The 27,225-nt window shown below is 39.8% G+C and overlaps 2 protein-coding genes across 2 annotated transcripts in view; one reads left to right on the top strand and one right to left on the bottom strand.

Annotated features, from left to right (window-relative positions):
- LOC137256599 (serine/threonine-protein phosphatase 6 regulatory ankyrin repeat subunit A-like) overlaps positions 1 to 388 on the bottom strand; it is a 33,819-nt gene extending 33,431 nt beyond the window's left edge. Inside the window, exon 1 of the mRNA XM_067794474.1 lies at positions 230 to 388. Within this exon, the coding sequence (XP_067650575.1) occupies positions 230 to 271 (42 nt within the window). The 5' untranslated portion in view covers positions 272 to 388. The remainder of the gene's footprint in view (positions 1 to 229) is intronic.
- A 5,213-nt stretch (positions 389 to 5,601) lies between these two features.
- On the top strand, positions 5,602 to 26,221 carry LOC137255635 (serine/threonine-protein kinase OSR1-like). The gene is made up of 18 exons (XM_067793093.1): positions 5,602 to 5,714; positions 7,534 to 7,646; positions 10,085 to 10,193; positions 10,588 to 10,729; positions 11,109 to 11,164; positions 11,521 to 11,630; positions 13,005 to 13,106; positions 15,639 to 15,772; positions 16,063 to 16,111; positions 16,829 to 16,888; positions 18,042 to 18,164; positions 18,422 to 18,451; positions 19,089 to 19,238; positions 19,445 to 19,488; positions 19,851 to 19,903; positions 21,421 to 21,489; positions 21,958 to 22,019; positions 22,450 to 26,221. Exons 1-18 carry the CDS (start codon positions 5,645 to 5,647, stop codon positions 22,537 to 22,539), a joined length of 1,566 nt encoding a protein of 521 aa, XP_067649194.1. The 5' UTR covers positions 5,602 to 5,644; the 3' UTR covers positions 22,540 to 26,221.
- The last annotated feature ends 1,004 nt before the right edge of the window (positions 26,222 to 27,225 follow it).

Here is a 27,225-nt window from a genome sequence, read left to right as displayed (position 1 = left end):
TTTCGATAATTTCGTAGTTTCACAAATGTGAGGGATAATCATCTACACAAAAAAGAAACATTTACATCGGAAGTGCCACGAGTCACCATCCCGGCATGTGGCGTTGGGTTGGAGCAATAAACTCGACCTACAAGTTGAAGCAGACAGCTTAGTCACGGCGATGTGCGTATCGAAATGCATCATGGCCTGAAAAGTTTCAGTCCTAGCACATATTGTGTTGCATACAAACCTCTTCCTCCAGTTGCTGGACAACCAGACTGCCCAGTTTCATGACAGCTCAAAAAGTGTCAATTAATCCCAATAAAGCATGAAGAACCTCTACAGGAGTTGCATTTTACAGGAAGCAGTACACCACTTTGCCGCCATGACAGAACTTCTCCAACATTTTGATTGGTTAGGCTTGACATGTGACTACATTCTACTTCCGCCACCACAAGTCGTGTGAAGGCATGTTTGAGATGGCATTTAAATGCCTTTACCGTAAATCCATCGGGTCCAAATTTAGATGAGCGTTTTACTTTGCTTTCTTTTTATACAACAGGAATGTTTCTGTATCTGTTTTAAATTGATTCAAAACACGACGAAAATGTATTTGTAGCTCTAATTCCTCTCCTACAGCTTACAAAAAGTTTATAGCCTGCTTGGTTTATACCTATGAGGCATTTACTGTTTTATGGGTGAACAGCTTAATTCTTTCTTGAAAAAAACTGAATACTAACAGTGATTCGTGTAACAAAGTAGATCCAATAAACCACCATGTAAAGTTTCGGGGAATAAATGCAAGCGGGAAAGACGGTAGCTATCTCCATGTGAGTTTTGCCACATTGATGCAAAAGTAAATAAAAGGCAGCATGTTACCCGAAAAACAAACACATCGTGTTGGAAGATACATGTTAGCTTCATGTCAGCTCTGGTAGGAAAAAACAGTGCAGGCATCTCGCATCAGCGTTAAGCGAGTTAGTAAACTTTGTTTATATGCTCAGTCTGAAACATTTACATTGTTTATCTGTGCGCTTGTTTATTTCCTATCTTAAATACATTTGCCTCTCAAAATGCTGAAAACAAACACGACAAGACCAAAAAACAGCTAATTAGAAACTGGCATCGTTTTATTGGAATGTTGTTCCTGACACACACAATAGTGATCGAACTGAAGAATGAGGACATTTTTAAGGATATACAAGTATGCCACTTCTTCAATATTTACAGGCGTCGTTTCAACAGATTCTAATGTCGGTATCAAGCAAGTTTTATATCCACAAAACCTGTCCTCATTCTTCATCTTCCCAGCTTCTAGAATTCAACCAAAAACGTCGAAAGAATAGATGGCGTCGTTTCAGAATAAATCTATATACATACTTCACAAATTTACGTAACGACAACCATTCCCAAAGGTTCTCGTATGAATGACTTGGCCCTCGAACTGGCCTGGTTCGAATGAATACGCAATCATGTGGGTCAACTTCTATATCAACCATACATAAAAAGTTCCTTTACGCATTTTTTATCTTTATTGATACTTTTCTTGTAATATACATACAGTATCGTTCCACATTTAATCTCACACTCAGCGCCACCTACACAACAATCGAACCTCAGGACCCCTCACCAAACTCCCCTATACCAATCTGCTCCCCAATCCTGCTTTCCTGCAAATAAATAAAAACCTCGCACGCACACATGCACGCTGGGCATACTATGTTAGATAGTTAGATACTATAAGCCTTTTGAAAGCTTATAGATGAACGTTGAAACGGACAACAGCTCGGTTGCTAATAATTAAAGCACATGGTGACATTTTCGGTAAAACATTTAAACGACTACCAGTGCCCCTAAAGCATCTTTCCTCTTAACCAATGCTGCTTTCGCTGTTCGTACACTCTTTCTTTGTACACAAATAACCTTCAGCATTCTGTTCTTGTCTAACGCTTTGAAACAAAACACATTTTGTATATGCTTTGTAAACAACACGTTTTTGTATTAATAACGTTAGGCTAAAAGCTACATTTTTTAAAGTCTTAAATACAATATTGACGCAGTGCCAAATGAATTAATAAGTTTTCTCCTATTGTAGGATTTACACGGGAAATCGGCTTAGGATTAGCTAACCTGATCCAGAATACATTCTATTCTGTCTGTCCGTAAGACATGCATTGCTAAGAATACACTGACTTGCTGTCAACAAAGGATTATCGACGTCGCCACGTCAGCCTACAGCCTATGACGTTTAGGTGTCATCACAAGGAGATCGTGCACAGAGTATTACCTCAGCACAGCATGACATTAACGTATGCCATTAGGACTTCAACAGGGACATAACCAGTGCGTTACTGACAGGTTAGGATATTACGACACCAGTACAGCCTACTGCATGGTTGAAAGGTTGGGATATTACGACTTCAGTACAGCCTACAGTGCCTCGTTGACAGGTTAGAATGTTACGACGTCAGTATAGCCTAGTGCATGGTTGACGGGTAAGGATATTACGACGGAAGTACAGCCTAGGGAATGGTTGACAAGTTAGGATATTACGACTTCAGTACAGCCTAGTGTGACAGGTAAGGATATTACGACACCAGTGCAGCCTATAGTGCATGGTTGACGGGTTAGAATGCTACGACGTCAGTATAGCCTAGTGCATGGTTGACAGGTAAGGATATTACGACACCAGTACAGCCTATAGTGCATGGTTGACGGGTTAGAATGTTGCGACGTCAGCATAGCCTAGTGCATGGTTGACAGGTAAGGATATTACGACACCAGTACAGTCTAGGGAATGGTTGACAGGTAAGGATATTACGACAACAGTACAGCCTAGTGTGACAGATAAGGATATTACGACACCAGTACAGCCTATAGTGCCTGGTTGACGGGTTAGAATGTTACGACGTCAGTATAGCCTAGTGCATGGTTGATAGGTAAGGATATTGCGACACCAGTACAGCCTAGGGAATGGTTGACAGGTAAGGATATTACGACACCAGTACAGTCTATAGTGCATGGTTGACGGGTTAGAATGTTACGACGTCGGTATAGCCTAGTGTATGGTTGACAGGTGATGATATTACGACACCAGTGCTGCCTATAGTGCATGGTTGACGGGTTAGAATGTTGCGACGTCAGTATACCCTCGTTCATGGTTGATAGGTAAAGATATTACGACACAGTACAGCTTATAGTGCATGGTTGACGGGTTAGAATGTTACGACTTCGAGATAGCCTAGTGCTTGTTTGATAAGTAAGGATATTACGACTTCAGTACAGCCTATAGTGCATGGTTGACAGGTTAGAATATTACCACACCAGTTCAGTCTATAGTGCATGGTTGACGGGTTAGAATGTTACGACGTCAGCATAGCCTAGTGCATGGTTGATAGGTAAGGATATTACGACACCAGTACAGCCTATAGTGCATGGTTGACGGGTTAGAATGTTACGACGTCAGTATAGCCTAGTGCATGGTTGATAGGTAAGGATATTACGACACCAGTGCAGCCTATAGAGCATGGTTGACGGGTTAGAATGTTACGACGTCAGTATAGCCTAGTGCATGGTTGACAGGTAAGGATATTACGACACCAGTACAGTCTATAGTGCATGGTTGACGGGTTAGAATGTTACGACGTCAGTATAGCCTAGTGCATGGTTGACAGGTGATGATATTACGACACCAGTGCTGCCTATAGTGCATGGTTGACGGGTTAGAATGTTACGACGTCAGTATACCCTCGTTCATGGTTGATAGGTAAAGATATTACGACACCAGTGCAGCCTATAGTGCATGGTTGACGGGTTAGAATGTTACGACTTCGGGATAGCCTAGTGCTTGGTTGATAAGTAAGGATATTACGACTTCAGTACAGCCTATAGTGCATGGTTGACAGGTTAGAATATTACGACACCAGTTCAGTCTATAGTGCATGGTTGACGGGTTAGAATGTTACGACGTCAGTATAGCCTAGTTCATGGTTGATAGGTAAGGATATTACGACACCAGTACAACCTATAGTGCATGGTTGACGGGTTAGATTGTTACGACGTCAGTATAGCCTAGTGCATGGTTGACAGGTAAGGATATTACGACACCAGTGCAGCCTATAGTGCATGGTTGACGGGTTAGAATGTTGCGACGTCAGTATAGCCTAGTGCATGGTTGACAGGTGAGGATATTACGACTTCAGTACAGCCTAAAGTGCATGGTTGACAGGTTAGAATGTTACGACGTCAGTATAGCCTAGTGCATGGTTGACGGGTTAGAATGTTACGACGTCAGTATAGCCTAGTGCATGGTTGATAGGTAAGGGTATTACGACACCAGTACAGCCTATAGTGCATGGTTGACAGGTTAGAATGTTACGACGTCAGTATAGCCTAGTGCATGGTTGATAGGTAAGGATATTACGACACCAGTGCAGCCTAGGGCATGGTTGACAGGTTAGGGGTCCAGTACAGCCGCGGGAATGTTTGACAGGTAAGGATATTACGACGGAAGTACAGCCCAGGGAATGGTTGACAAGTTAGGATGTTACGACTTCAGTACAGCCTAGTGTGACAGATAAGGATATTGCGACCTTTTAAGAATTAATGGAAATCATCAAGAAGGATTCAAACAAGTCAGTTTGCTGGCATTTGATCAAAGTGTCACTTGTGATCGGTGTGTTTGCAAGCTCGGTTTCTTTTCGTATTTTCTAGTAAAAGTCATTGTTGAGCAATATTCCAGCAAACATTACAGAGCATGATGCAAGAAATTTACTTCACACATTGTACCACGTGTGAAATCGAACCCATGTATTCTGGGCGAAGAGCGATGGCTTTAATCATTGGGCATTCCCACCGTCCCCTCATGTAGAAATGTAAGGTATCGAGTAAGTGAATCGAAGAAAAATATTACAAGTAGTGCCTTATATTCCTGACATTTCTTACCAATGTGGAATTGATTTTAAAACATTTCCATGAATTTTCTGGGGCTTAACTACATAATGAACTCATACAATAAAGGCAGCACAAATGTTCTTCTGATACCAAAATACGAAATCACATCAAAATCTTCAGTTTTAGGTGTTTTCACTTGTGCAGTTGTATAAAATCATGTTATCACCACTTTATGTTAATATTTTGATGATCGTTGAACACAGTAGGTAATTAATAGATTTTTTAGAATACAAATCGCGTATGCGTTTCTCTTTTGGGATAATATTCATAGGACTTGTGTGATAAAAGACAAGATATTTCGAAGGCCATTCAACCCCAAGAGTCTGTTAAATTATATAAACTTTTTGGAAAACACTTATTTTTATTTGTATCTTTGCATTTTATTTATATGTATATATTTGTTGTTGTAGTTGTTGTTGTCCCACCACCCAGCAGTTAACTATAACTTTATTACCGTTTATAGACATATACTCATGATACATTCGGAGTCATGAAATAGACTTCTTTCTTGTAAGTAAACTGTCTTCAGTCAGCGACTAGCTCAATTCACTTTTGCACGCGTGAGTGTAAGCTTTTTTGATGAAACAGACATTTGTGTACTAATTTCTTATCGGATTCAAAGAAATCTGAATGTTTGATTACCTCCCTTTGAAACATGTGCTCACCTTGCTTTCGGCCTTGACCAAGGTAAAGGTCGACATACAGCGCCAAAATGGCCGAAGGGGCTGCTGCAGGAGCCTGGTCGATTTCTAAAGATGATTATGAGCTCTTGGACGTAATAGGTAAAGTTTCGATTTACTGCGTGTCATATCAAATTGAAAACACACTCAAATGTTCAATGGTTTGGGTTAAGACAACACCAATAGCTCAAACTGACAGCAGAATTATTTTACATGGTTATGATGTCACTCCAGTTGTTTTTGATTGCCTGTCATTCAAACTGAGTGTATGTCATGTACTTTGCAGACATCTCATTTTGTCAAGTCTTTAACATGGTTGTATGCTAAAACAACATGCTTGTCACTTATGAAGTTGGTGTTATTATGTGATTCATATGCGAACGAGTGCTTCACACATGTTTTTGATTCAAATTGTGTTAGTTATTGTAGCACTTCCTGTCGCGGTGTATACACCGACCTCCCCAGCTAAAACCATAGTATGTGTCAAGGTTAAACACGTCATGTATACAACAGGTCGATTGGCAGGCACATGTGGCAATACTATGGGAATATTCTAAGTTTCTGGTCCCCCATTCTGAATGTGTTTATGCATGTTATATTGACCTTGACGATACTAGTGTTTAAATACGTTAACAGTTTCAATGAAAATGTATGCATTGTGCAGCTGAAGTGCAATATTCAGAAAGACATAGATTAATGACATACAGGAACATGGCAATGATAAGAGATCATGCTCACATACATTTACCACCTCAGGGATCACTTAGGGCAGTCCTTTGGGGATTTTAACTCATTGAAATGCAAAATATCTCTTTAAAAATTTTAACATGGGGAGAAATATCCAATTACTTATGCGTACTGACACTATGTAATGTTGTAGAAATATCCAGTAATTTCTTCTGAAATTCCCATTGTTTAGATTATGGAGGAGATTTTCCCCCATAGATTTCCCCCTAATTACCATTTGCTCCAGAGTGATCTCTGCCACCTGGTACTCAACAAATCATGGTACAGTTTGTTAACATCTTTGAGCCAGAGGGATGGAAGTCCTAACCAACAGTTTTGATAATGTATTTCTTTACAGATGACAGTTTACTGGTGAACTGCAAGTATAACATATACAAGATCTCTGCTTCTCAGTTATTGTAACTTGACATGTATCATGTATATGAGTCTCTTGGTTATATGCATGCAGTGAAGTTGGGGCAGCGCATGAACAGATGTGAGGGGTTTATCTTGGATTGCAAACTTAGTGCCTTTGGCTAGCAAAATGTGGAAAATATCATGACATTTGGATATTTTTCATGTTCTTACTTTCAGAAGTTCTGAGGGATTTGGTCATTTTAAAATTTTTGATTCAGATTGGAATTTTACTGTCCTTTGGTGCAGACTGAGCTCCGAATGTCAGCTTCTGAGATAGCCTAGATAAATCCCTGGATAGAAACCATTGGTGTATATACAAGTCAAATTTACAATTCAAAACATTATAATAGAGCAGTACCCAACACACATGATTTTGGTAAAGAAAAGCATCACAAGTCAATATGAATGATAACGTCTTACCCAGTAATCTATGACTCTCTGTCTGCTGGCTGCTTGTGTGCCTTTAAAGTGTTTAATGGACTGAACATTTAGCAAGAATTTGTTGGATGTTAACAGCCTGATAATACCACATTGTGAAGTAGGTCATATATCACTAATACTTGTGGATTATGGTACTCAATTTTTTCTGCTTTTGATCATGAAATTCATCCTAGGTACCATAACTCTGAAATGGGTACACCCAGGTAAATCCCTCATCAGACAAGACTCCGGGAAACCTCACTGAAGTTTCAAACAGTGTAAAGATGTTAGCCACATTCTTGGGTTAGCCTCATCCTTGTATTCAACAGGGCATTGACAGGTTGTTTTATTCTTCCAGGTGCTGGAGCCACAGCTGTTGTTCAGGCTGCGATGTGTAAACCCAGACAAGAGAAGGTGGCAATTAAGAGAATCAACCTGGAGAAATGCAACACAACAGTGGAAGAACTCCTGGTAAAGTTTTATTCTGGAGTGTGCTTGTCATTCTAAAGCATCAAGGTTCATTTTCCCACATGGTAGTATGTGTGAAGCCCATTTCTGGTGTCCAAAGCTGTCGTACTGCAGTGTATTGGTTGTGTTAACTGTTGTGTTGCCATAAATGGGGAGCCAAAGTGTTTACTCACGCTGACTGCACATGCAAAAAATATTGTGATAAGCACAGTCTAAGTAAACTTATCCTCAGTACTTTTCGTTACACTCCACTACTGAGTCTAACAAAACCTTATGGGAGGTCGCGTCAGGTAACATTTGAGATTGACCAATCAGAACACAGCTTACCAAATCGTGAAAGTGGACCTTCGCACATACCTTGTGAGCTTTTTATCTCGAAAAGATTCATACCCGAACGATTCCGAATGCTATTTAGCGCACGCTCACTTCCGGGTGATGCACACAGCATACGTACAACCATGACAATGGTGAGTAAACAGTCATTGAAAATAGTGTTTTTGGCAACATTCAAGGATGTCATCTCATGGAAATATTAGTTAATGGTAACTATGTCAACAGAAACCCCAAAGCATATATACTGCAGGTCAAATAACTGTGTTATATGTGGATTTTTGATTGTGGAGACATCTGTGTCGGTGTCATGAATATTTTGAAAGTCCCTCCGATCAATAAATAGTAGCCATTGTCTGATTGGTTAAATCTATTTAACCGTCTCGCGTTTGACTGGACGGCCATTTGTCGCTCAAAGGTTACCTGACACGACCTTCTACTAGGTTTTGTTAGACTCAGTAGTGGAGTGTAACGAAATACACTGAGACTAAGTTTACTTAGACTGGTGATAACCATTGTGTGAAGCGTATTGCAGGAGACTGTGCAGTCAGTAAAAACTGTTGGTGTATTTTTGATGACAATGACAACACATTTCAGTAGTTATGTGTATGTAGATGTCACCTCACATCTGTCACACAATTCACTACAGTCGGTATACCTATACACAACATTTGCACGTAAAATGAAATACATATTCATTAGAATCAAAGGAACCTTGAACATTATATCACAGAACAAAGAAATACTTTTAGCTTTTGATAAGTTTTTGATGTGTGATAACCATTTCCTTTAGGCAATTAGAAATGTGATTTGTTTGTAAGGTTGCCATTTGGCACCTGGCAGATAATTCAGGTATGCCTTTGTGAAAATAAGTGTGCCCATACTTTTTGATGATCCATTAAACTTCAAGCATGATAATAATTGTAAGTACATGTACGTAGAGAAACCAAATGTCCATTGCAGTACATATTTTCTAGTTTACTAGTTTGAAAACCCTTTGAGTCTTTACCCAGTAACAAAGTATTGTGGTTCAATGCATGACCAAATTTTCTACAAGTTTTGCAGACTATATAGTTCTGTCCTGGTCACAATCAAGTCAGGTATCACGTGTCATCGCTGGCAAACTGTCAGGATTACAGAGTGCATGTCATTCCAGTTTGCTCTGGGATAATTTATGTTAGGCCAAGCAGACTTAAGTTTCAAATTTGCTTGATCATGACAGGTGTTTTTAGTGACAACAGCAAGTAAAGCATTCTTATATTTTACTACAACTGGCAGAAAAAATGCTTAATGTTGTTTTCTTCTTTAACACTGGCAAAGTTCAACAAATATTATCTTCTGTTTACCCAGAAACTATTATCCAAAATGAGATTTCCTGTCATGCTCACTGCCATTCATAATCGCCATGCCCATGTAAAGTTGTGAGAGTGATGCCAAAGAATAGTTGATATGGTGCGAAAATAGGTTCTGAAACATTTGAGTAAGTCAAATTAGTTAGTTATTGCATTTTCCTTTAAATGAATTATGATGAATATTATTTGTATAACTTTAGGTGTGCCACCAGGGATCTGTAAAAATATTTCAACCATGCCATTTCAATACTTTCTGTGCTATGGCATACACATTACCAGTACACATTTTTTATCACTGCAAAGTAATGAATTTGGTTGCGTTCATAAAATGCACAACCAAATGTTCTTGAAATGAAAGATTCTTTGTTGTCTGATGTGGAGTAAATATTGTGAAATGCCACCTCAGCAGTTTTGCATTGATTTATGTGACTGACTGATAGGAGGTTCTGATGATTGCAACAAGTGATCTGATTATGTTTCAATGTGCACATACTAGTATTCATTGCTGTGTCTCTGTCAGGTTTCATTTACAGACTGCTTTTGATTGTCTGAGAACCCCTCACAATATTCATTCATGCTCTGAAAATATGTCAGCAGGGATGTGTTTTATGTGAAAGTTTTCTGAAAATCCATTAAATTCATGCTTCTGTATATAGAGTCTACAAGTAAAATATGGACTGATTACCTTCAACATTTCTCAAAAACTGGTTCATGTTTTTAGTCCTTTAGGCATAGATATGCTTTGTTGGTTGTTTGCAGAAGGAGATTCGGGCTATGAGTCAGTGCAAGCATGAGAACGTGGTGGGTTACTACACATCGTTTGTTGTCAAGGAGGAGCTGTGGGTCGTCATGAAGCTCTGCAGTGGAGGTCAGTTTGTCATTATTATGGGCAGTGGGGTAGCTCGTCACCCCAAAGACCTGGGTTCAAATCCCCACATGGCTACAATGTGTGAATCCCATTTCTGGTGTTCTGGTGTCATCAACCGTGATTTTGTTGGAATATTGCTAAAAGCAGTGTAAAAAACATTCTCAGTCAGTCAGTTCATTGTTATCAATGGTGTATTTCCAATTAAATGCCTGTTGAAAATTTTATGCCCACAGACACTTTGAAATTTGGTTGATTTTCTTGAAATTTGTTATTTGTGTGATAATGATCTTAGTCTTTTACAGTCCGCTGCCCATCTGTCTGTCTGTAAGTGTAAGCCTTAGTCCTCTATCACAGCCTAACTAGCCTGTACAGGAGTATCTTCATACCACTGTAGGTTCAATGCTGGATGTGATAAAGGCCCGTATGAGGACTGGACAGTTCAAGAATGGCGTCCTGGATGAGGCTGTCATAGCTACTGTTCTGAAAGAGGTCCTGAAAGGCTTGGAGTATTTCCACAACAATGGGCAGATACACAGGTATCAGAGTCACTGCGAGCTACAGCATTGTCGTAGACGCTGTTTTCTTTGATGGTTTTGCATCTTTACATATACATGAACCTGATGAAAATATATACTTGCATCATGTAAAATACTAAGTAATTTCCTCTTGAACATCTTATCTCCTGTTATTTGCAAGATTGGATGAATGTGTTCAAGTCTTTATAGTCATGTTTACAGCATAGTTTGTGTAGTATATTGAGTAACTGTTATATTGCTGATTCATCCTTTTTAATTAGTTTTGCCATGGAATATGATTCCTTGTATTGATGCGTGCAGTTGTGACAGTTACCATTAGTATGAGTTTGTGATCACTTTCATCCTTGCATTCACTGTCCATATGGGGCTGTGCTTGCAGAGACATCAAGGCTGGGAACATCCTGCTGGGAAGTGACGGAGCGGTGTACATTGCAGGTTGGTGTCCAGTCACATTGTACTGGCTGGTAGTGGTGGTGTTCAGCTGGATAGTGCATGGTGGCTCCCAAATATACCATGTGGAATCAGTGGCTGTGTTGCTGCAAAGAGTAAATGGAATTTTCACATCTTCATTCATATTTTAGAATAGTCTTGAAATACCACTGTATACAGGAGGGTTATAGACAGTTAAGAGCAAAGGTCTGTTGAAATCTGATATAAGTTTGACGGTTGTATTCCTGGTCCCCTGCCATAATGTTGCTGAAATATTGCCGAAAACATCGTATAACCACACTCTCTCACTGTCTGCCTGTCTCCCTGTCAGTGGATATGTATGTCAGTCAGTTGTGTTGCAGATTTTGGCGTTAGTGCGTGGCTCGCTACAGGGAAGGACATGACCCGGGATGCTGTACGGCACACATTTGTCGGGACGCCGTGTTGGATGGCACCTGAAGTTATGGAGCAGGTGAGCTGTTACATAATAGGATGTTCTCATGAAGTTCTGTTTCGTTTCATTGGTTATTTAATTTTGCACTCATTATATGGCCCCAGTCAGTAAAAGAAATCAAGCTTGGACCTTGGACCAAGTGGTCAACATCATGAGCATCAATCTTCACTATTAGGATATAATGATTTGGGTCAACCAAGTCAGCGAGCTTGACCATGCAAGCCATTTAGTCACCTCAGCAGGGGTTACAGAATAACAATTTTAACTTGGATCTTCATGAATAGTAAATGAGTGAGTGAGTTTAGTTTAGTTTTACGCTGCACTCAGCAATATTCCAGCTATATGGCAGCGGTCTGTAAATAAGCGAGTCTTGACCAGCCAGTCCAATGATCAAAAACATGAGCATCTACGTGCGCAGTTGGGAACCGATGACATGTCAACCAAGTCAGTGAGCCTGACCACCTGGTCCCGTTAGTCACCTTTTACGGCAAGCATAGTCGCCTTTTATTGCACGCATGGGTTGCTGAAGGCCAATTCTACCCCAGACCTTCACTGGTCTCTTCAGGAATAACATGTTTTTATGATACAGGGTATCTAGTAACTGTTAACAGGAGTAGTGCTCAGCTCACTCACTCACTCACTCACTCACTCACTCACTCACTCACTCACTCACTCACTCACTCACTCACTCACTCACTCACTCACTCACTCACTCACTCACTCACTCACTCACTCACACACTCACTCACTCACTCACTCACTCACTCACTCACTCTACTGCTAGACACATTTTAGATGATCCTGCGCACTAAACGCATTTGTGACAAGAGAGGCGGTACAACGAATTGGGCGAGTACACTTGGCTGCTACAGGTAGCTTGACGATTATGCATGTGCAATACATGCTGACCATGACATGAAATCAACACCGCATATTCCTTCGAATGATAAGACTGCAATTTCAGGCATAAGATACTGATATTCCACGCTAACCTTTAGTTAAGACGAAGACAAATAGATGATTGGAGCAATGACAAGCATTTTAGATATTCAACAATTTTGTTTAAAAAAACCCAGGAAAATGTCATTTGCTTCGTGAAATGGATCGGTTGTCCTAAACATATTTGCTCAGTATATTGTGTTGATTCAATTCGTTGGGATTGTACCTGTTCCCAAATCGAGTGTGCGATAACAATTCATGCGTGAAACGCACGGGGAAAATGGACTTCTCAATATTTATAAGACAGCCTGCCTCCCTCTTGTTTCAAGTGGATCGTTCTATGGGGCATTCCCAAGTATGCAAATTGGGGTCATTTGTCAGGTCGTGGATCATCTTATACATGTTTACCAGTAGATTGACAGTTCCTGCTTACTGAGGCTATGTATTTTACAGGTTACAGGATACGACTTCAAGGCAGATATCTGGAGTTTTGGTATCACAGCAATAGAACTGGCAACAGGAACAGCTCCTTACCACAAATACCCACCAATGAAGGTAAATATCAAGTATCACTATTGCCCAAGATGAGGCTGTCATTATATGTTGACCTTAGCATGATGTCTCGTATTGCAGTGTTGTTAAAGTGGAACAGGTGAACTTTAGGCTTTGAACCAGCCTGCATGAGATTTATGAGCCTATATGAGGGATATTTGTTAGAGGTGTGTTTCATAGAGATGAAAATTATTAATCTGGCTACTCTGCACTCATTGTCTATAACCGCCAGCCTAATGCAAACCAAAATGGCTGCTGTAGATCATTCCCAAACCCATTTTGTATTCAAGAGGCGTTGCATTTCCATGAAATATATCCAATTTTTCCTTATCCTGACTCATGCTTATTGCTTATCTCCTCTTCCCTGGTGAAGGTAGTGGAATACCTGAAATACCTTGAAGTTCCCTTCTAAAAGAAGCGGACTTAAAATACACTCACCCACGTGTAGCATCCCCTTTTTCCTGCGCTAACGGTCATGTGACCAGCCATGCTGTGCACACTCTCCTTATCACCAGAAGTGGGCGGCTGTAGGTGCCTGGGGGTCTCGGGGCGGCAGTGGGTTCTTTCTTTGTTTTGGTCTTTGAGCTGGGTTCTGCTCGTGTTCGGTGTTTGAGTTTGTAAATGCATTATATTTTGTCAAATTTGTGATTATTGTGTCTTTGTTAAGCACGTGTTTCTTCAACGGAGACTTGGTTTCGGTTGATGGTGGCGTGTCTGCTGTGTGTATTGCTGCTGTTGGCAGTTGGTCCTCGCTTGGTTTGTCCGACATGTGGGCTCACATGTTCTTCTGGTGAACGTAAATTTTGCAGTGGATTTGTCTGATTCAGAGTTTGCTCTCTATACACGGTCTGTTTGAAGACGTGCTGGGGACGGGCAGCATCTGCTTGCGTTGATCATGTCTGAAACAAGTGATTTAGGTTCGGGTAACTGTTTGACTGTGTCTGCTGCGATTCATTCCAATGGGGTGTCTGGCGTTTCTCCGGGGCTGTGTCTGGGGTCTGGTGTGTCGTCCCCTGTACGTCGGAGGCGGGGCTGTCGCGGTCAGGGAGGTTTGGGTCATCGAGGACAAACTCATCTTCCTCCCAGTCATCACAGAGTCATCGTTCTTCGATGAAGAAATCCTTGGGAGAAGAAATCGTCCCTCTACATGAACAACTTATCTTCGATGAGCCGCCTTAGATCGTATGCAACGAGGTAGATATCAACCAACGCAGTAATCGAGCGGCATCATCAAGATCAACCCCGACGGCATCATCAACGCCTCTCAACCTTGATGAAGATCGACAGACAACTTTTCAACCGTCGCTACACGCAACGCAGCAATTCGACGCAAGCGCCTTCATGCAACAGTTTACAATGCAGATGATCAATTTGATGGAGCGACGTTTTGAAGAAGACAGAAGACTGCATTTGTCATCATCGACTGCAGCTCGGCATGAGCTCTCACCTAAACCTACATTCACACCCCACTGAATCTGCTGACAAGATCAAGTTAAAAAAGTTACAAAAGACTCATGCAGCAACTTCAGTGAGCTGAGACACTCATGCAGTTCTTCGATGCAGTTGGACATTTGCTTCATCTTCTATAGTGCAATTTTGTATCAGAGAATGCTGTGCTTAGTGTGCCAAGGATTACATGTCATGTGCAAATTAAATTTTATGTTTCTTATAAATATGATATTTTATTGAAATTTTGTGGAAATGCAGTGGACATGATCAACGTGGTACCATATTTAATAATTACTATTTATTTATTTTTATCTGTTAAACTTGACGATCAATGTTTTGGAAGGTTACCAAGTTACATGACTACTTTACTATGGATTAGTAAAGGGTGCTGTTAGTTTAAAGATATGTTCCAATGCTTAACTGTATTATATAAGTGTGAAATACATTCTTAAAATACACAATGTTTATATTTTTCACACCCATATGTTTGCATGTACATTTCATTTCTGATATTACCTGTACTCTGGGCCAATTCAGTCTGTCACCTCTGTAGGAACTCCTTCAGTCCTGTTTTCAAATGACACAGCCTTGAAAACAGCTCTCATTTCAATTACCACTGCTTACATATAGCAAGTTGTTCCTGGGTATTTGTCAACAATATTCGTGACAATGTATAATACTGGTTAGTCAACATTTACTAGCTCACTTATGCAGAGTTCTTCATTAGAGACAGAACTGCGAAGGTCCGGGGTAGAATAGGCCTTCAAAAACCCATGCTTGCCATAAAAAGCGACTGTTTTGTCATAAGCAGCGACTAACTGGATTGATTGGTCAGACTCACTAACTTGGTTGACACATGTCATCAGTTGCCAGTTGCGCAGGTCAATGCTCATGCTGTTGATCACTGGATTGTTTGGTCCAGACTCTATTATTTACAGACCACCGACATATAGCAGGAATATTGCTGATTGCAGGGTAAAATTAACCTCACTCACTCCATCAGAGATTGGTCGTGTTGAGCAGATTGTATTGTTGCTGGCTGTCTCTCTGCTCACACCATCCTCACCACTCCCTCCCTACCCACAGGTGTTGATGCTGACCCTTCAGAATGACCCCCCAAGTCTAGACACTGGGGCAGAAGACAAGGAGCAGTACAAGGCCTACAGCAAGGTGTTCCGTAAGATGATCAGCGACTGCCTCAAACGGGAGCCGGAAAAAAGGTTGGTAGTCGAAATTGTGAAGGTGCTCATATCTTTATAATTGCTCTGATTGCTCAGAACTAATAGCTGGACATTTTGTTGTTGTCATTTTCACTGAAATGTAGTGAAAGCTGAATTGTGTTAAGTATGTGTCTAAGTTTTTATATAATAACAATGATGTATTAGAGGACCCAGCAATGGTTACTATGGCAAATAGGTACATGCTAAATGGAAGAAAACTTCAAGTATCTTGAAAATGACATATCCATTTATCGTCACAGCAAAATATTTTGTGTACATTTAATTTTCAGGCCAACAGCAAAGCAGTTGTTAAAACATGATTTCTTCAAAAAGGCAAAGGTAAGATTGTCTATTTTAATTCATCAGTTAACAATACACCTATCCTCTTCATAGCATCAGAACTGTTTCAGGATAATTGCAGCCTTTTTTGAATGTGCCTGGAGCTCTTGCAAAGTTGTTCAGGTATGCCCCAGGTCACTGGCAGTGTTGTTTTGGTGTTCTCTAGGGCACTTGCAAAAGTGTTTTGGGTGTGATGCAGGGCCCTTTCAAGGTTGTTTGGGTGTGTGGCACTTGAAAAATTGTTTTGGGTGTGCCCCAGGATACTTACAAAAAATGCAGTACAATATACATATCCAAGTTTAACAAGTGAACTTAAAACACCCAGTGGGATGATACGTTGTGTATCTGGTTACCAAGGACCCGTGATGGTCCCGGAAACCCATGCTTGCCATGAAAGGTGACTGTGCTTGTCGTAAGAGGCAACTAACAGGATCGGGTGGTCAGACTCACTGACTTGGTTGACACATGTCATCAGTTCCCAATTGCACAGATTGATGCTCATGTTGTTGATCACTGGATTTTCTGATCCAGACTCGATTATTTACAGACTGCGTCCATATAGGTGGAATATTGCTGAGTGCGGCGTAAAACTAAACTTGCTCACTCACTCACAGGTTACCAAGAGTAATGCAACATAAATGCCCTTCTTTTTTTTCACTATTGTGTTTATGTATGCCATGGGAGGTGTACAGTATAGATGTAGATTGACTGTTCCAGGACAAGAGTTACATCACAAAGGTCCTGCTGTCTGACGGGACAAATGTGAAACCCCAGAAGGTAGGTCCATCGCAGGGGAGGAGGGTTGGTTCATCTAAGATAATAAAAAAATAAAAGCATGAACATGATAAAAACCAAATGATAAAAACAGAGTTTGTAATTGCATTTTGCTTTTTCTGCAAGTAATATAGTAAAACTGTCAATGTTATTTACCGTCCCAGCATGTTTGTACAATCTTGTCACATTGTGTTAAAGAAACGGAATGTCCACTGTATTGTTCGGTGTTTAATGGGCAAGTGGAATGACTTGTAAGGAAGTGACTTATGTATTGTCTGAGTTAAATCCTAAAGCTAAATAAAAGTTGAAATGTTTCTCAGGCATCAGCGCATCACTTTTATTTGTGTGCGTAACACGTTTTTAATTGCCATTACAAAAAGACACAAATTTTGACTTTGCCGCGTCCTGATCATCCGTTTTTCCACTATGAGGGTGAGTATCAGTAAGCACGAGTGTGACTGAATCTACAACACCTCAACATGTGAGTGAACTTTCCAAGCTGTATTTCGGAGAGAAAAAAATAAAAATGTGTTCCTCCTTTGTCACTTTTTTCTTTCAAAAATTTATAAAGAAAGTCCCACCACCCTCATAATTTTTTAAACAAATGTGCTCGAGAAACATGGACATTTTTCATGTAGCTTAACTGCTATGGATCTGGTGACCAGAATCCCAGTAGTCTTATCCATTACATAAGTTCTTAGGATAGGAACCAGTGAAGGTCCAGGTTAGAATATTGGCCTCCAGTAACTCATGCTTGTCGCAACAGGTGACTGTCCGATGAGGTGGTCAGGCTTGGTGACTTTGTTGACCCAAATCATTGTATCCCAATTATGTCATTGGTTCCCAATTACCCAGATTGGTGCTTATGCTGTCGATCACTGGGTTGTCTGGTCCAGACTCCATTATTTTCAGACTGCCGCCTTATAGCTGGAATATTGCTGAGTGCGGCATAAAACTAAACTCACTCACTCACTCTTTGCACAATGACAATGCCTGACACATCCCAGGTTAGTGGTACCTATCTCAGTTGTATTGCTGACTGCCCTCAGTGGTCCTTGTCTCCACAGTCTAGAAGTGTGTTGTGATACTGTTGTGGTACACAGCTGAAAACATCAGTCAGTTCAATGTAATTAAACTTGTGTTCATTTTACAACAGGTGAAGAGAGTGCCTGGTTCGAGTGGTCGCCTTCACCGGACACAGGACGGACAGTGGGAGTGGTCTGATGAGGAAATGGACCAGGAGTCAGAGGAGGGGCAAGCAGCAATCTCATGTGAAAGGGTGTGTGCAACTCACTCATATAAAGAGGAGGAGGATGTTCAGTGATGATGTTGGGTGATGATGGATTTACTCATCACTGAGAACTGTGGCCTCCTGTAGGCAACCCAATTTTGTTCTAGAGATGTTAGGTTATTGTGTACTTATTATTAATTCTGGAAACAATCCAATACCTGCCACTGAATATGTAACATCTGATCAAATTCAAATTTTGTGAAAAATGGTGCTGTATGTTGAGGTTTCCTTCTGTTTTCTTTCAGTCTCCCAGAGTACGAAATGCTCCAGTAGAGGTAAGCAATATCGTCCATGTCTTGTCTCAACACATGGCATGTTTGGGTTCCATGAAGGAAATGTTCTGTATGTACAAAGAGTTCTCACAGAATTCTTCCCATGTTTATTGAAGTTTATTCCTGACTTCCACAAGCTTGTAAATACAAGTGTCATTGCTCTTGAAGAATTAGTGCAAAAGTGTTCTGAGTGGATTTAAATAAGAATTTTAGTCAAAAGATATGAAAATGAATGCTGCTTTTATAAGATTTTATTTTTTCGTTTCTTTTGCTGTTCTGAGTGTTCAGTATATTTTGCAGCTGATTTGGAATGAAATGTCATGGCTTACGCTTTACCTTACCTGTCATTAAAATTTAAAGAGGAATCTAATATGGGGATTGTTTGACACATTGAGGCAGAACTGATGGTACACATAACCTGTTCTGAGTTTTTAACAAACTGCTAAGATCTTGGAAATCCATGGTGGAAGATAATATTAGACCCCCTTGGCCCCAGAGTATTACTGTTTGGTCTGTAGTAGTTGTCATATATGCTTCCATCCTGTATCTGTTGTCTGTGATATTACCCAGACCATCATGATATGCTCCATATATAGCTGGTGGTCATTCACCCACTCACCTTTGTCAATGCCTTTCCTAGCTTGATGCAGCCAACAATGTCGGAGGTGCCCCAGCTGGTCCAACCCCCAACTCCCTGGCTCCAGGTGGGCCTGTGGCTGAGGCTGCCACGTCCCCCATCCCTGACACATCCCCTTCAACTGTAGGTCATCTAGAGATCCAGGAACAGAAGGTGGGTGGTAGCTGCACACTGATACCTGGCATTGGTTGTCATTAGTCAGATGATAATGTGCCCTGTTAACATTTGCCTGTTAATGATGTAATGAGCTCACTGGACAGACAACAATGGAGTTTGATTTTTTAAAATTTATTTTATTTTTGTGTAGTTACTGTGGCAATATGTGGCCTACATCAACCCTAAAGTGTTATTTTTTCCAGCCAGCGGTTATCTCCCAGTCTATCAACCTTGTCCTGCGACTAAGGTATGGAATCATCTAATCATCTCATGACGTACTTACTTTTAGCTGTCATTAGGTGTGCTAGTCTTGCTGTTATATAACATCAGAACAACCACTTTACACATTTAGAAGTGCTGCGTTAAACAAACTTCCCTTTATCTGTATTTGGTGCATGTGGAAAGCTTCTCAACTGTTATGTGGTCAGGCAATGTTTCTTTGTTTATTGTGACTTTCACCAAAGTGCAAAATACCAAGGACTTGACATGCAGGGATGAAATCAGCATTAGCTACTGCTCCTGTCACATGGCTAGATTTTTTACTAAAGGCTGAAAATCATTACGACAGTAGTTGTGTTGACTGATGTTTAATTCCTTCCTCCCCAACAGGAATGACAAGAAAGAGCTGAATGATATCAAGTTCGACTTCACCCCAGGGCAAGGTAGGTTCCTTGCTATTATCAGGTCACAGGACACACAAGATACAATGTAAATATGCTACTCAAAGAAGTTAAAGACAACCCAGTCCTTTCATATTACCACAGTCTGCTGGTTGTGACATGACAGTAAATACATGTGAATGTGAAAGAATCCCTGTGTGTCATGTATTTACATAGGAGCACTGGGGTAGCCTAATGTTTATAGCTTCTGCTCCTCACGATGAAGACCTGGATTCCTGCATGGGGACAGTATGTGAAGTCCATCTGTTTTGTCCCTATGCTGTGATATTGGTGGAATATTGCCAAAAAGTGGTGTAAAACCATACTCACTCACTTTTAGTTGTATAGAACACTATCCAAGGGTCAGTCAGTGTGGGATCTAGGACACCTCTGTGATAGGTGGTCGGGGTTGAGTTGTATAGAACATTTATTCAAGGGGGTCAGTCAGTGTGTGTTGTAGAAGGACACCTCTGTGATGGATGGTTGGGGTTGAGTTGTATAGAACATTTATTCAAGGGGGTCAGTCAGTGTGTGTTGTAGAAGGACACCTCTGTGATGGATGGTTGGGTTTGAGTTGTATAGAACATTTATTCAAGGGGGTCAGTCAGTGTGTGTTGTAGAAGGACACCTCTGTGATGGATGGTTGGGGTTGAGTTGTATAGAACATTTATTCAAGGGGGTTAGTCAGTGTGTGTTGTAGAAGGACACCTCTGTGATGGATGGTTGGGGTTGAGTTGTATAGAACATTTATTCAAGGGGGTCAGTCAGTGTGTGTTGTAGAAGGACACCTCTGTGATGGATGGTTGGGGGTTGAGTTGTATAGAACATTTATTCAAGGGGGTGAGTCAGTGTGTGTTGTAGAAGGACACCTCTGTGATGGATGGTTTGGGGTTGACTTGTATAGAACATTTATTCAAGGGGGTTAGTCAGTGTGTGTTGTAGAAGGACACCTCTGTGATGGATGGTTGGGGTTGAGTTGTATAGAACATTTATTCAAGGGGGGCAGACAGTATTCGTTGTAGAAGGACACCTCTGTGATGGATGGTTGGGGTTGATTTGTATAGAACACTATTAAGGAGGAATCAATCAGTGTGTGTTGTAGGAGGACACCTCTTTGATGGAAGGTCAGGGTTGAGCTGTATACATCACTGTACAGTGGTCAGTCAGTGTGGGATGTAGAAGGACAACTCTGTGATGGGTGGTCAGGGTTTAGTTGTATAGAACACTATCCAGGAGGGTAGTCAGTGTGGGTTGAAGGACAGTGTCAGCGACTTAGTTGATTATGTTTCATTGTACAGTTAATTGTGTTTCATTGTTCCTGATGATGCGAGTCATAATTTAAAAACCTACATTATGTCTCTCTCAGGGTTGTCACTCAGTCGCATTTCTTTCTGACATTTTGATGTCCTTTGAGCAATTACGTTTTAAAAGCTATCTTTATGTAAAGTTTTAAAAGCTATCTTTATGTAGACTCCACTGACTGACTGTACATGCTCAAATGTTGATGTGTTGGTTTGCAGACACATCAGACAGTGTTTCCAGGGAACTGGTTGAGGCTGGACTTGTAAATGGCAAGGATATGATTGTGGGTGAGTGCCAGCTGCTTGAAGTAGCACTACTATGCACTTCCTTGTGTCCAACCCAGTTGGTCCATGAAAAGATGTCTCAGCCATGCTTGTTTAGACAGCGGACTTCAGTAGGGATTGCTAGGTGATAGTGTGTATCCAGGTCGACATTGTGTGTCTATAGCTTCCGCTGTTTGTTAAAACCCTATACATACAATCCTACTGGATTGGCTTCCTCAGTTATGGTCTTACTTCAGTTGGCTCTGAGATCGCTGTTTTAAAAGGAATGTCTGTTTTTGCAATATGAGTGTTCATATCTAACAGTTCTGGGAGGAACCTAATCTGTGAATCATACATGTGCATGTTGAAAAAGACAAACGTGTAAGACGTGTATTCTCTGCGTTCACTGGAACTGTCATAGCTGTTTTTCAGCTTACTTCCTTGTGCCAAGGCTTATCATTATGATTGAGTGTTGACTGTTTGCTGTTTCAGTGGCAGCAAATCTTCAAAAGATCTTGGACAATAAGGATCAGAGGAACTTGACATTTGCGTTGGTGAGTAAAAGCTCAGCTTGCCACTGGGCTTCTCTAACCTTAGTGGTCAGTGACAGTAGCATGTTCCCTGCCTACATAGGATGAGATGGCCTTATCAGAATGGCTGTTCGTCATGTCCTGCTGGCTAGGGATAGGGAATAAATGCTCAAGTTTTCTGGATAAAATGGAAAATTATTGAAAACATATGTGGTTTTTAGAAGGGTTGGTTTCAGAACAGTAGTTTTAACTAAAACAGCCTTTGTGTAATCTCAGAATTCGTCACCTCATCTAACTAGGGTGATGGTGACATCAGTTTGAAGTGAAGAGTGCTTGATGAGTAATTGTGTGGTCACCTTACTGTGTGTCATCATAACTCACAAAGAATGAGCATGTCTTTACAGCTCTTTCTCAGGCTTTTGAAACTACTGCAAGCTCAAACTTCTACTTGTAGAACTCTGGTTGTGGTCAAAATGAGGCTCCGTGTGACAAGGCTCTAATCGGCTTTGCCCAGCTTACTATCAACGATGCAGCAGCAAGTTAACCTTGGCGAGAACCAGGAGAGACAGTAGCCAACTGTGATATAGAGATTACAGCAGGGTCGAAAAGTGTTGTTCCCGGGACTGATCGGTTCACCAGTGGGATCATCTCTCAGACGTCGTCTGGAGACAGAAGGGGTTGAATGATTGTCTTTCCAACCAGTTAATCCTGTCTAAGCTGCATCAATAGATCAGAGCTTTGCAAGATGTTGAATAACTTCTGTCGAAACAACCTAGTTGTTATCTCACTATGATATTTGTTACGAATAATTTGAATGTTTCAATATGGCTTTTATTATTCTAAGATCTTAACAGTGTAAGAACGAAATTATAGGTAGGTCCTTTTGGTCTTTTCCTTGTTGAGTGAGAACTACTTATATAGTGTAAGTGATTAATATAATAGTACCCAAAACATACTTTAATGTAAATAATTACAATCCTTGTTTTCAATGAAGAAAGGATGATTATGAGCATAATTTTGTTTTTGTGTTTTGTGACTTTTATTCAGATGTGATCATATCAGCATTTTAATCAAGAAAATCTGTAAAACAAGAAATGTGTTTGACCTTTAGTTAAATATGTTTCACATAGGAAACATTGAAACTTTCATGACATGAGTTCAGGCGCTGTCTTGACAACCCTAGACAATAAAGTTATTCTGAAGATCCATGAATAGATATATATGTATCATCCAATAATATTAATTGCTCAACTTCTAACTGAATTCTAGAAATATGGTTTGTGACAGTGGTGTTAAGTGAATTCTTTTAAATTTCATGGCATGGAAGCTGCGAGTGCAAAAGATGCATCATGCATGTATCCTAGCATGTTATGAAAGTATTACAGCTGTGTTCAACCCTATTAATGCATGATTTGTGAAATATCATGTATAGATGTGTCTTCAGCTTCAATATATTCCAAGCACAAGAAGTGCCTATTTTGTGGTAGATTTGCCAAGTTTGTTTTATTTGATATGTTTTGAAACTTTGGATATTTTTCAATCAAGTCTATATAATTTTAAGTTTTAAAATTCATCTCTGTAAAATGTGTTGTTTTGACAACTTTGTCCAAGCAACAAAATCATGCAACTTGTATTTCTATATAATGCTGTTAACCCAAGTCAGTTTGAGGGAGATGAGTATTTTGCAGATACGTTAAAAAAAAATTGATGTGAAACTGTAGGCTTTTACCACAGAGCCAATCTTATGTTATTAATAAATAATTAATAATAAATAACCATAATATTTGTTATTTTGAATGAACTAGATAGAAATGACAGCATGAAAACCAAAAATAACAAAAAAATTTAATTGTATTATGTTTTACGGAAGTGAAGGCAAAATACCTCAGTTCTACTTATTTTACGGTATACTGTTTCACCCCTAGTAAAAACCTTCCGTTGTTGTCTGTCTGCAATGTGTGTGTTATGTTTCAGTTGACAGGAGAGTGTGTTTTGTTCAGTTGGATCTTACTGTTTCTTACCTATCTGGAACAAGTTGTAAAGAAATTATCTGGACGTTTTTACATGTGTTCTATTTTGTGAATGGATATTCTGTAATGCACCATCAGTGTCAGTTGATAGGGTTGAATGCAGCACACAACATGTGTGTAGTGTGATGTGGTAGTGACTGAGAACATGACCCTGCTTGGTGTGGGATTTAACACTGGGTAGTCTGCTCAGAGATTTAGAAATAAATTTGTCTGCCTACATGGAAAAATTAGTTTGACTCTGACATTGAGTGTACTGTACAAGAGCTTGTTATATATTTGAAGATCAGTTGATATATACTTGAAGATCTGTTTATATATACTTGAAGATCGGTTAACTGAATGTTGTTTGAAGAAAGGCCTGAAACATCTAGGCCACTACTGGCGGAATGTACAGTGAGGTACTCATATTTAGGTTAACATCTGCAAATTAATCCCTTGCTTCAAGGCGTAATTTGAAACAGGTTTTGTGAAATTCTCTTTCAACACACTTACCTAGTTTACTTTTAAACCTGTAGTTGTGAATAGGTTTGAAAGATGAAAGATCTATTTTGTTTTTAACTGATTTAAGGATTTGTCATTTGGAAAGTTACAAATGTTGAAACTATGTAGCAACTTGAATACAACTGGAGGATAAGGTGATCTCAAGACAATCTCATGTTTGAGAATATGTTAGACAACTGATAAGTTTTCTTAAGATTTCTTATCTGAAGGCAGGGATCGTCTCTGTTAGTGTATGCAGAAAAGTGTTGCAATTCTTTAGTGTGTAACTCTCACCGAGCACCAGTGCACAAGTTGTTTCAGATGAGTGTCATGCACCTACCAGAAGCAAGAGAGTACCATGGTCAAAGGATTTTTGTACCATAAACATTACAGTGCTACATAGAATTTGTCCATCTCTCCTATTGGATGTTTTTCGCACTTTGTGTATTTGTTGTATAAATAGCTCTTACAAAACAAATCGAAATGCTTGAGGTAAGTTTGTTTGAACACAGAAAGAAAAAGTTTTATTGAGAATCTGTCAGGTTGAACATACTCTTTATGTTGTTGTCTTTCCCCTACCATGATTTATAACTCTATACTTCAGGATTTTGTGTCCTGATGTTAGGACATAGCAATGGCAAGTAACTCTATAGTTCCAGACATGTTTTTTTATGATTTTACTGTATCTGTATCACATATTTCAGTGAAAAATGTCACATATATGTTTTACGAATCTTAACTCACAACAGGTTAGGGGTAAACATTGATAAGGTATTTTCATTTTTTGTGACTGATTACTATGATGAATCAGCATGGTATTCCGGGTACCACACGACAGTTAACAGTGGACTTTAAACGTGGCAGTCACAATCAGCTCTTGACACACCTGGAGCTGCCACCAAGTAGCCTGCTTTTTGCCAATATTCTCCTTATCTACGTTACTATTAATAACAAGTGGACATATAGATTATTGTCTTGAAGGTCAGAAAAGGCATTAGTCCATGTCCAAAATCAGAAACACTGGTGCCGGACCGTAAAAAGTTTTTTCGATGATGAAAACGTCATTTTCAGCCCTTTTTCCAAAAATGTTTTGTCATTGCTGTGAATAGTTGGACAACAGGAGTGGTGTGACCAGACATTTGGCTTTACAGGATCTTTAGTATTCCTACCAGTTGATGTATAGCTCACTTAACGTTTTGACAATGGGGTAGACAGGAACAGTTTCAGACTATATCCATACTCCTTCTGATGATGAAGTAGTTAGGACATACTCCAAAATGTGTTTCTCTTAATGAAGAAGTTGACTTCCATAAAAACTCTCTTCCTCATGGATCACTTCTAAATACCATTCAAAGACCCAGGTTTGGCAGTGACATCTGTCCTTAGAGACATGAATGATCTATTGTAATTAATTATGAGTTTGTATATGCCGCTTAACCTGTTGTTGTCGCCACAGCTAGGTGAATCATGGCCTTGGGCTGACATTTGCTGTATTTTTCCATCTTTTTGTTGCTGTATTTTGTTCCATTTTGTTCCATTTGATGTTTAACAATGTATTTGTTATTGTTTTACATGATATGTCACCACACATACTTTGTTCATGCTTTCTCCATGAGATTAATGCATTGGTTTAAAGTGATATCTTACCACTACTTGACTTGTCTCAGTACTCTTTACATCTGTTCAGCAGAGGAATAATGGTTTGACTATTCAAAATGATAAGAAAAAGAGGAAAATCTTATAAAACCAACATATTCAATTCTCCTAGAGTTGTTTCTGAAGATAGATTGAAGTTATCAAAAATTAACTTGCGGGATGTTTTGGAATGGTGTTTGGAACCAACATTTCAGCCTAATATTGCTGGCGTCAGGTTCATATTGACTAAAAAGTGATAACTGGATGAAATTCTGACAGGAAATCTGTATTACCTAGTTTACAAATTAGTGGAAAAGACTAGTATTTGTGCTGAATGTTGTAAATGAAAAGAACATGTCTGTTGTATTTTGATTCTTGGTCTTGATTTCCTGACTGACTGACTGACTGACTGACTGACTGACATGCTGTAAACCCAATCAGGGGTGTTTCAGTGAGGTAAAGTTCATGTAGTCTCTCATTTTGAATGCTAAGAATTGTTACATTTAGAATTTTATAAATTCAGGGATCTAAAGATCTATTTTCATCACGTTGAAAAAATTGGAGACTGATTTTATCAAATGAGCAGTCATCAGCTTCTCTTTGATGACCGTGACAAACAGCTCTACAGTTGTATCACTGACAGTTATTTCATGCAGGTGTCCATCTTGATTTCAGAGATATTTTGGGGGCTATTAGTTGTACATCAGGTAACTTGTAAAATATCTGTCATGTGTATATCATAGGACAAAAGTACATATCAAAATGTGTCTTGTGCCAAATCTGACCATTTCAAAAGCTGTAATGCCCTCTATTTTCTGTTTTCCCAAGATTTTGAAAACAGACCTAATCAATTGTTGTTAGCAACCAGTATTGGTGACCTTGATGGGTAGCCTGGTAACGTCTGTCACTTACCAGTACCATGGCAATATGTAGTCATAAGTTACATGTCTTTGTGGTATGATATCATTCTTGAGACTGATTCCTTGCCATGTTGTGTGGTTATCTTCCATGGGAATAACTGGACACAAGCAAACCATGTCAACACGACTCCATTCTGATAGCAATGATGTGTACATACAACCAGT

Source organism: Haliotis asinina, chromosome 11, assembly GCF_037392515.1.
Source record: "Haliotis asinina isolate JCU_RB_2024 chromosome 11, JCU_Hal_asi_v2, whole genome shotgun sequence".
NCBI lineage: Eukaryota > Metazoa > Mollusca > Gastropoda > Lepetellida > Haliotidae > Haliotis > Haliotis asinina.
Note: the sequence above shows the minus strand (reverse complement) of the source record. Positions and strands in the feature narration are given on the sequence as shown.